The sequence below is a fragment of the Callospermophilus lateralis genome, chromosome 11 (assembly GCF_048772815.1).
Source record: "Callospermophilus lateralis isolate mCalLat2 chromosome 11, mCalLat2.hap1, whole genome shotgun sequence".
Taxonomy (NCBI): Eukaryota; Metazoa; Chordata; class Mammalia; order Rodentia; family Sciuridae; genus Callospermophilus; species Callospermophilus lateralis.
Window position 1 is genome coordinate 49,547,927 of NC_135315.1, and position 9,682 is coordinate 49,557,608.

Genomic DNA, 9,682 nt, shown 5'->3' on the forward strand with positions numbered 1-9,682 from the left:
GAAGGCAGTGTAGTTGCACAGGGTTTTGTGAGGTTTTCCTGTTGTTGGCCTTATGGGGGGTGGGAGGCACCGGGGATTGAACCCAGGAGCACTTAACCACTGAGCCATATCCCCAGCACTTTTTTTTTTTTTTTTGTATTTTATTTAGAAACAAGGCCACACTGAGTTGCTTAGGGCCTTGCTAAGTTCCTGAGGCTGGTTTTGAACTGTTGATCTTCCTGCCTCAGCCTCCCAAGCTGCTGGGATTATAGACGAGCCGCCATCACGCCCGGCAGATTTTTTTCTTTGGTGGTCCTGGGGACCAAACCCAGGACCTATTTGAACTCTAGGTTAGTCTTCTACCACTGAGCTACATCCCCAGCCCAAGTTGGCTTTCTTTACCTCTAAGCATTGCCCCATTACACTTTATTGCCTTAAAAGGACTAATTCAACCTAATGTTTCTTAGAGGCCAGCAAAGCTGTCCAGGCGGCCTCAATGGCTACACGTCAGGGAGCCCATTACAGCTTCTGGACATCACTGTACATTCCTACCAGAATTGCCTTGCTTTTTGCAGACTCTGGCTTGCCACATTCTGCATAATCTTGGTATAAGAGTTGGCGGCTTATTAATCTTACAGAAATGTGCTTTTAAATGGAGAGAAGTGAAACAGGATGTTGAGCTCCTTCCAAACTTTTTGAGAAAATCCCTTTCTCTCTAGGCACTGGTTGCCTCATTGGAAAAATGAGAGTTCAAGCTCTAAGACTTTCTTTTTTTTTTTTTTGGCGTTGGAACCCAGTGCCCTTGTACCTGCTAAGCACACACTCTACCACTGAGCTATATCCCTGATCCAAGAGAGCTCCTTCCTATTCTGTTTTTCTAGGTATCTCTGAGCACCTCAGTGATGGACTACTATGCCCTGTAGAGTTCTTAAAATCACCCTACTTGGAATGACATCTTGAGTCTATGGAAAAGGGCTCCACCCATTTCCAATCCACTACCTCCCAAGCGATGTGAGTTTCCTCAAAGGAAACTCTTCACTGCATGCAAGAATGCTTTCTCTCCGAAAGACTATACTGTACTGCCAGCTGTTTCCCTTTAGGCTGGACAGAGTTAAAGGGGGCAAGGTGGTAAGCACCTTCTGGGACCTGCCCAATATATGAATTTTTGACACTTTTATTTGGTTCTCAAACAATAAAAAGTATCAATTTTAAACATGTCCTGATTCTTTTTCCCTTCATATCTTCATGATTACCCATGTTTTAGGGGAAAATGTGAGGAGAAGGCGAGATTAAGAGGCAGATACAAGAAACAAGTTAGTAAGCAATACATTATGTTCCTTGTTATCTTGCAAAGAAACTCAAACGAAAGTTTGGCAATTCTTTAAAAGAAATATTAAAAGACTAGGAAGGCAGTGATAAAACTGGTACTTTTCATTAATTTGATAAAACTCTGGAAAGCATTTGAAATCAAGTTATCTTCTGTCCTAGGAGCTTAAATTCCCCCCAGATCACTTAAATGTGAAGAAATTCATTGCAATATTTCTTTTAATAGTGAACACTTCCAACAAACTTACTGCCCAACAGTAGGGAAATGGTTAAGTAAACCAGTCCACAGATCCCTCATCCCTTCTCTTTTCCTCCAACAGCAGGACCCCTCTGCTTCCTCCCTACTTTACATCAGGAATGAACCCTCCCTTCTTACTCAGAGAAGCCTCTGAGAGGACTGGGCTATACAAACCATGAGTGTGAGGATTCTCAGTGATGGGCAGAGGGCTCACTGGAAGAGGGAAGCAAAGCTGTAGCTCAATTTTTTGGCTTGGGGCACAAATAAGTGATCTGGAACCCAAGATGGAGTTCAGGTATGAGTCCTAGATTCATTTCCATTATTGACCATGGACCACTTATGGTCTATAGAAGAGGTCTTGGATTCAAGCTCTCGGATCCTCTTCTGGTCTCAAACTGATTTTTTAAAAAAACCCCAAATCTGATCACATCATTACTAAAGCTTAAGCCTTCTCCACAGTTACTCTTATGATCAGGCAAACTGCCCACTAAGGCATTCCAGGATCTGGTCCAGGTCTACCTCAGGGCCTTTTCTTTTCCTCTCCAGAGTTAGGTCATACTTTCCTGTCTACCCAGGACTCTTTCCTGTAAAAGCCCCCCGCCCCTCCCTTTTGACATTCAACCTCCAGGTCTCAGATGTAAGGTTATTCCTTTAAAGAAGGCTTCCTTGATCATTCCCAACCTGGGCTAGGTTTGGGGGTTCTATCTACTTCCTTCATAGCACTTACCTAGCTTAAATATCTGTGAAATTAGGTAATGCTAATTTCTCTAATTAGACTATAAATTCTACAAACAACATGTCCATTACTAAAACTTCCCTGCAATATTTATTTCTCAATTAGACATATATTTCAAAATTCTCCTAAAAAGAATGAATAATGGATTAGCACATAGGCAGAGGTGTTTACACCCTCAACAACCCCAGAGTTTAGCTGGCAGTCCAATCTGTTTAATCCTCATAAGACATATTCTTTTAAAAAATGCATGAATTCATTTTTTCTTATGGGAAAGACAACTAGCTGTGACTAGGTGAAATTGAACTGACATGACTCCATTCGTATCTGGAAGGAGTGGCTAGTTGGAGGGAATACTGGGCTGTGAAAAAATATACTCAATACTCATCCAATTCTGCAAAAGCAAAATAAGAGAATTGCATCTGAATCCTGGCTCTGCCTCTTCCTAGCTGAGCCTCCGCTGGTAGAGATATTTAACCTCTTTGAGCCTACTTTTCATTAACAGGATCAACAGTAACACCTCCATGTTATTGCTAGAATTAAATGAAATAAAGGTCATAAAAAGTACAAGGCACAATGCCTGGCATGTAAGGAAATAATAAATACACTGTTATCCGTTCTCAGGATGTTAACAGTAAGTAGCCCTAGTAGCCCCTCTCTGAAATGCCTACATGTAAGCAGGGAAATTACAGACTATGGCCCAAGGCCTGCTCTCCAGAAGTCAAATCTTGGCGACTTTGCGCCACTGGTAAACTATACATTAAGACAAGAAAGAACTTCACAAAGTGTCTCACACTTCATTTAATCTGAAGAATATTACAGGCTCTCTGTCTTCAGATATAAATTATTTATAACGTTACAGAACAGGCAGCGAATTCAACAATTTAAAAACTAAGTAAGTCTACACGGTGTTAATTTCTGGCAACAGTCTTCCCAATCTGATGTTTTAAAAAAGTCACCCCTGCCCTCATTTCAGTAGACGTGCACCATGCCATAGAGGAATGTCCAGAACAGGACGTAGGTGAAGAGGCCTCCGATAAGGCCTCCTGTAAAGAGAGGTCTTCGTGATTTAAAATATTTGTTCCACCTCCTTCCCGCCTTGAGGATCAGGAGCAGGGAGAGCAGGATGGAGGCAAGCAGGTAGAAGATGAAGCCGTAGAGGCCGGTGAGGCCGAGGATGCCGGCAGTGGCCCCCGACAGCGCTGACACCGAGGTCCGGCAGTAATCGAGGACGGCCGCGTTGCCCCGCACGGCTGCCTCGCTGATGAACGGCGGCCCTTCCCGCTTGGCCACCACCGCGGCCATCGCACCCGCCGGGGCTCAACCTCTGCTTTCTCGTGGAACAAGGCAGAGCTGCGGAGAAAACCAAGTTACTAGTGGAGCCTGAAGCTTGGCAAGTTGGGTTCACACCGCCCCCTACCCCGGGGCTTCCAAGACCCGGCATCACTCGTGAGTTTCGGACCTTCAAAAGACGCCGAGAAGACTAAGGGCTCTGGCCGGTAGCACGTCTGCATCCCCCGGCCAGGCTTTCGCAATTACCTGAAACACGGCGGCGTTACTTAGTGTTCCCTCACACAGGTCGAGGTAGAGATTCCCGCGGCGCCATCTTGTGCTGGAGGCTACTGGGATGGCTCAGGCTGCGCATGCGCACACAGCTCGCCCGCCCCCCCTGCGCCTGCGCCTCGGCCACGCTCGGCCCTCTCTCCGCTTCTCTACGTACGCACTGGGACTTCCGACAGCCGAACAGCGCTCGGGCGGGTAATTGGCTGGAGGTTTCTTAACAATTCATGAGGGGGCGGACCACGTAGGGCTGCCTTTGTTAACCAGAGAGGGCGCGGCCGCTGGCATTCTCACTGCGGGCTTCTCTCAGCTGTACTTCGTTGCTAGATCGGGTCGAGATGTCTTACATCCCGGGCCAGCCGGTCACCGCCGTGGTGGTGAGTGCGCTCGCGCGGGTTCCTCAGCTTGGACTGACCTCATTTTTTCAGAGCGATAAACTGACACCCAAACAGGTTGACAAAGCATCGAACCGGGGGCTCCTGCAAATAGGGGGCCAGAGCTCCGGCCCTCGCTTTGCCGGAGCGGTGCTGCAACCTCCCATGGCCAAGAAATATGGCTGGAACTCAAAGAGCCTCCCGAAAACCTAGGTAGAGGCCAAATTTTGTGCATCGCCGCCGTCTGGCGGACTCCTTTTAGCCGGCCAGGGTGGAGAGAACCTAGTAGTAGAAACACCTCGCCTAACGGAATCTGGGGGGAAAAAAAAACCAACCCAAAACCAAAACCCTTTCCTGGGCCTCCCTGTCCCCAGCTGGGCAGCCACGGGGGGCGGGCGCCGGTGAGTCGCAGCCTCTGGAATGAGGAAGCGCTTCCTCCGCTCCAGCTGGCTCCGCGGTTGCCTCCCATGGGAGGAGGATTTCGTGGGTGGGGCTGGACAGAGCCTCCAGTAGCAGCCCCTTACCCCTTCCCATCCAGCCTCGCTTCTGGGACCCACCCGCCGTCTTGTTCAGAGCGGAAACTCATACAACAGGCTTGATCCTTCTCTCAACTTTCCCTGTATCCTCAGCCCTTGGGGCAAAGTTCAGGTCCTTCACCTGATACTGGAGGCCTGAGACCACCCTTTGGATTCAGCCCAGGCCTCTGGCCACCTCCTTGCCTTTTCTTGGATGCTGGGTGCATTTAGAATAGGCAGAAGGAGAAAGGAAGGTTGGGACACTAGACCTGGGCACAAGCTTCCCGGCTGACTGGATCCTGGAAGCCAACTCCCTGGTAGAGGTGGGGAAATTAAATCCTAGAAGTCCGGTCTGCCCAGCCGTAAAGGAAGCCCTCCCACCCTGCTTCCCAGAGGTTTCAGAAAATGGGAAGAAATGCTTTCCTGGCAGGCAAGGAGTTAAGTAAAAGTTCCAGCCTTGGAGTCATAGGAACTGGAGGTGGTATCTCAGATGGGTGTGCTGGAGAGCTTCTGTAGTCAGGAGGGTGGGGCAAAGGAGCCACTGATAATGATAGCATGTGAGGGTGAACTTGGAGCAGCAACTCAAGCCTGGACTGCAGGACCAGCTGACCGCTGTCCTAGTTTCACCCTGCACCAGCTTGACTTTTCCAGATCCCTAGTTTCCCCAGAAAGAAGGTTCCAGGTTTGCTTCTTAGCTGTAAAACAGGGAACACAAGTGAGGAGCCAGAGAGCCACCTTAACTGCTTGACTTCTCCCAGCAAGTCAGTGACAGGTTTCTGTTTCTTTTCTGACCTTGGAGGTGGGTTGGAGGAGCTCACACTTTTAGACTTGAGGATCCAGGTGAATGTGCCTTAGGGATAGTGTTTCCTGCTCCTTTCCCCTCATGTCATGCCTGGTTCTAGGTTCTTCCTCAAAGTGTAGAACCACAACTGTCCAGTTCTTCTAACACCAGGAGCATGCCTGAACATGGTGGGTGGGGTTTAACCTCTCTGGCTATGTCTTGGATTGGGAAAGGATTCTGGAAGCTTTTCTCCCAGTCCTGCCCTCCCCCATATAGTTTTGAGAATTACGGCCATTTTGGTCCCTCCTCTGTCCATGTGGAGCAAAGGCTTCACAGCCCTGTCTTCTGGACACCTGTGTGGGTGGCTTCTGGCACTCAAACTTTATCTTCTCCTCCTAGATCCCCATCTGAAATGATAGTTGTGTTCAGCCAGATTAGATGGCTAGATGCTCGACTCCTCTCCCTGATGGACAGTCATCAAGTCTATGGATTTCAGTTTCCAAGAACTCAGTCCTCTGGCCTCTATGCCCACCCCACCCACCTCACACAACACATTCATTCTCCTACTTATGACCTAAGTGGCCATTCTAGCATCAAATGCGATCATGCCTTGCCCTATTCCCTAAATTCTCTGTGCTCCGGTGGGTTCACGGTCAGGTGGCCACAATGCTCATCACCTCCTTAAGGCCTGGTACAAATGATCCCTTCTTTGTGAAACCTCTCCAGGTCCAGATCCAGTTGCCATTTGCTTTTTTTTCCGTTCTTCCTGTTAAAACTTTACACTTTGGGGCTGGGCGCAGTGGTGCACGCCTGTAATCCCAGTGGTTTAGGAGGCTGAGACAGGAGGATCACGAGTTCAAAACCAGCCTCAGCAAAAGTGAGGCGCTAAGCAACTCAGTAAGACCTTGTCTCTAAATAAAATACAAAATAGGGCTGGGGATGTGGCTCAGTGGTCAAGTGCCCCTGAATTCACTCCCGGTACCAAAACAAACAAACAAAAAATTCCCCAGAACTTTCCACTTTTGGTTAATCTCTGTCCCCAGGATCTAGTGACTGGAAGGTACCTGCTTAGGGCTCTGAAAGATGGGGAGCTGAGTATGGTGTTGGCGGGGGGGCTAGAATACTGTCCTCAACCCTGCACAAGAGCAAGATCTGGGGCTTCAGGAGGACCCCCCTCTCCCATCTAGGAATAGTCTTAGGGGTCTGCATCCCACAGCTGTCCTGATCCGGCTGTAGCCTCATCTTACCTCGCAGTTCCACATCTTCATCCTGTACTCTTTGGTCTCACAGACCTTCAAGCCTTTGCTCTGCTTCCCTTGGCCAGGAAGGAAGCCCTTTCCCTTTGGTGCAAGTTTGATCTTCCTTACTTTTCCTGAACACCTAAATGTCTTGCCTTTGACAGTGCTGGCTCAGAAATCTGAGCTGCCTTATTGTACCTGCATTGTGTCTGACCCTCCTACCCTGTGGGTCCCCTCCCTGGGAAATTGGACCTCTCTTCCATGGCAGCCACAGCACCCTTGACTCTTGGGCCAGAACAGGTTTAGAACACATGGTGACCAAAGCTGGGGAAGTAGGGGGAAGACAGGGCAGAGAGCTGTGTGGTTGGGTCCATGTTGCCAAGTTTTAAGTCCCACCTCCCCAGCCTCCCAGGCTGGTGACCAGCTAGATTCCTATTGATGGCCCCATGATCTTATCTCCAATCTATAGCTCAGCCCTATTGGGCCCCACCCCTTGGCATAGCTCTGAGGTGACCCAGCAGCCTGAGGCTGCTGCTTCGGACTTAGACAAGATTCATTCTCCACTCACCCCATCATCCTTTTTTTTTTCTTTCCTTTGCCAGCAAAGAGTTGAAATTCACAAGCTGCGTCAAGGTGAGAACTTAATCTTGGGCTTCAGCATTGGAGGTGGAATTGACCAGGATCCCTCTCAAAATCCCTTCTCAGAAGATAAGACAGACAAGGTGAGAGGGAACTAGGTCCTGTGACCTTTCCGTGGGGCATAGAGGCCTGAGATGGTGGGTCTCTGCTTCCTGGGCCTATATGGAAGGAGCAGATCTTTTTCTCGGACAATCCTGATAGAGGTCAAGATGTAATATGGTGGGAAAAGGAAGGGTTGGGATGGGGAGTGGGCCTCTCAGTCCTAGGAAGGCCTGCTTAGACAGCCCAGGAAAAGTAGGAGATGGTCATCAGCAGGGGCTGGAACATCCCTGGGTAGCCATGCTTTCCCCCTGGCTGTCCTGGCACAGTTTACACTGGTGGAATGTGCTGGGGGCAGGCTGGGCCCAGGGAGAGGAGTGGCTGGGAGTATGTTATGTTAGGCTCTGCCTTGTGGATAAGGGGCAAGTCCAGTGACCACAGGTCTTGACCTGGGCTCCCTCTTTCAGGGCATTTATGTCACACGCGTATCTGAAGGAGGTCCTGCTGAAATTGCTGGGCTGCAGATTGGAGACAAGATCATGCAGGTAACAAGTGACCCAGAGGAGGAGAGATTAAGGTTTGGACCAAGGGGGCTGAAGCACATGGGGTTGGGAGAGATTGGCCCAGCCTTCCTGCAGAGAGGGACTCACCGAAGCCAACTGGAAGTCATGCTGGTATGGCCCACAGACAAAAGGCTCTTCTTTGAACTCAGTTCTAGTGCTTCACATCTCCATGTTTGGAGATTTTGGTCTGGGGGCCTGCTTGGGTGGCCTGCGTACGCCATAGTTCTCTGCTTGCTGATCCTGGAAGCAAGGAACTGAGGTGGGCTGTTTTCTCTCCCTGGATCAGGTGAATGGCTGGGACATGACCATGGTCACACATGACCAGGCCCGGAAACGGCTCACCAAGCGCTCAGAGGAGGTGGTGCGCCTGCTGGTGACGCGGCAGTCGCTGCAGAAGGCCGTGCAGCAGTCCATGCTGTCCTAGCAGCCCTCCTGTGATCCTTACCTTGTGCCTACCTATTTGTACAGCGACACCACTTCCACGCTCTCTCTGCTCCTCCATCCTGGCTTCTGCTGCATGCTGGATTCCAGCTCAGAAGGGCAACAGCTGATCCCAGAGGCCTGAGCCAGCCCCGTTTCCCCTCCCACTCTAGCTCAAGGCTCTGGGACCAGGTCTGTCTCTGGGATACTGAGGATTGGAAATAAGGACCTGGAGCTGAGTGAAGCCAGTCTGCAATGACCAAAGCTCAGCCCACTGCTGCTTCAGCAGTGCCTGGGTGAGCAGAAAACACCACTTTCTGAGAGCTGCCAAAGCTGGGAAATGCCACTCGTGGCTGGCTTTCCCTGATTTGCCCCGGCTGCAGGGCTTGGCCTTCCTTCCTATGTCACTTACAGTGCCCAAGCGACATGCTTTCCACCCCGACATTGCCCAGTGGGGGGCTAGACCCCCACACTCCTGGAGGTACTATGAAGGTTCATCTGGATGGCAGCTGGTAGCCTCCCATGCACTCTCACTTCCCTGAGGGGTGCTGGCCTCCCCAGGGTTTGCCTACTTACAGGTTTTAGCTGAGGTTCAAGCTGACATTTCAGGGCAGCTCTCAGGATTGCCATTTTTCTCTATACCCGTGGTTGTTAACTTTTGTATTTTTTTAATCACAACTTTGATACACAGTGTTTTTATCTTACTATTTGGAAATGCCAGTTGTAGTTTTGAGTCTAGCTTACTAATTCACATGTGGGAGCAACTACTCTTAGCACGTGAACAGCCTTACTTTGGTTACCATGGAAATGGGGCAGTATGATGCTGCCCCACACCCAACATCTCATGTCCAATAAAGAACGCTGGAATTCATGAGGGATCCTTGCTGAGACATGGAGTGGAATGGGACAAGTGCTTAGGTTTTAAGGATGGCTAACATATCTCCCACTCTTCTGGGACAAAGCCCAACTCTTTTTAGGCCCACCTGCCCGGGAAAGTGTGTGACTGGTGTTGCCTTAGAAGCTTTAGTGAGGGCTGAAGGTATAGTGGTAAAGTGCTTCCTGGCACAGAGGAAGCCCTGGTCCCAGCTCTAGTACCATGGTGGGTGGTGAAGCCTCAGTGGAAACACCCTGTACATGGCAAAGGCCACATCTGTGTCTGGGTATACCTTCACTGCAATTAAGGTGGGGAACCTGGGGTGTCACTGTGAAGCTAGGTTACATAAAGGAAGTTGGGGGTACTTCAGTGTAACCTATCTTCAGTTCCCACCTGAGAGGGG

At 49.8% G+C, this 9,682-nt stretch overlaps 2 protein-coding genes across 2 annotated transcripts; one reads left to right on the forward strand and one right to left on the reverse strand.

Annotated features, from left to right (window-relative positions):
* Window positions 1-3,062: 3,062 nt before the first annotated feature.
* Window positions 3,063-3,923, reverse strand: Emc6 (ER membrane protein complex subunit 6). Its single transcript, XM_077110536.1, has 2 exons — window positions 3,816-3,923; window positions 3,063-3,629 (listed from the first exon to the last, which is right to left on the reverse strand). The coding sequence occupies exon 2, from the start codon at window positions 3,579-3,581 to the stop codon at window positions 3,249-3,251; it is 333 nt and encodes a 110-aa protein (XP_076966651.1). The 5' UTR covers window positions 3,582-3,629; window positions 3,816-3,923; the 3' UTR covers window positions 3,063-3,248.
* A 176-nt stretch (window positions 3,924-4,099) lies between these two features.
* Window positions 4,100-9,281, forward strand: Tax1bp3 (Tax1 binding protein 3). The gene is made up of 4 exons (XM_077110535.1): window positions 4,100-4,213; window positions 7,347-7,466; window positions 7,890-7,967; window positions 8,272-9,281. The coding sequence occupies exons 1-4, from the start codon at window positions 4,175-4,177 to the stop codon at window positions 8,407-8,409; spliced, it is 375 nt and encodes a 124-aa protein (XP_076966650.1). The 5' UTR covers window positions 4,100-4,174; the 3' UTR covers window positions 8,410-9,281.
* The last annotated feature ends 401 nt before the right edge of the window (window positions 9,282-9,682 follow it).

Coding starts and splice junctions, on each gene's coding strand:
- Emc6 (XM_077110536.1), bottom strand. CDS start 3,581: ATGGCCGCGGTGGTGGCCAAGCGGGAAGGGCCGCCGTTCATCAGCGAG.
- Tax1bp3 (XM_077110535.1), top strand. CDS start 4,175: ATGTCTTACATCCCGGGCCAGCCGGTCACCGCCGTGGTG. Junction 7,467..7,889: donor CAGAAGATAAGACAGACAAG/GTGAGAGGGAAC, acceptor TCCCTCTTTCAG/GGCATTTATGTCACACGCGT. Junction 7,968..8,271: donor TTGGAGACAAGATCATGCAG/GTAACAAGTGAC, acceptor TCCCTGGATCAG/GTGAATGGCTGGGACATGAC.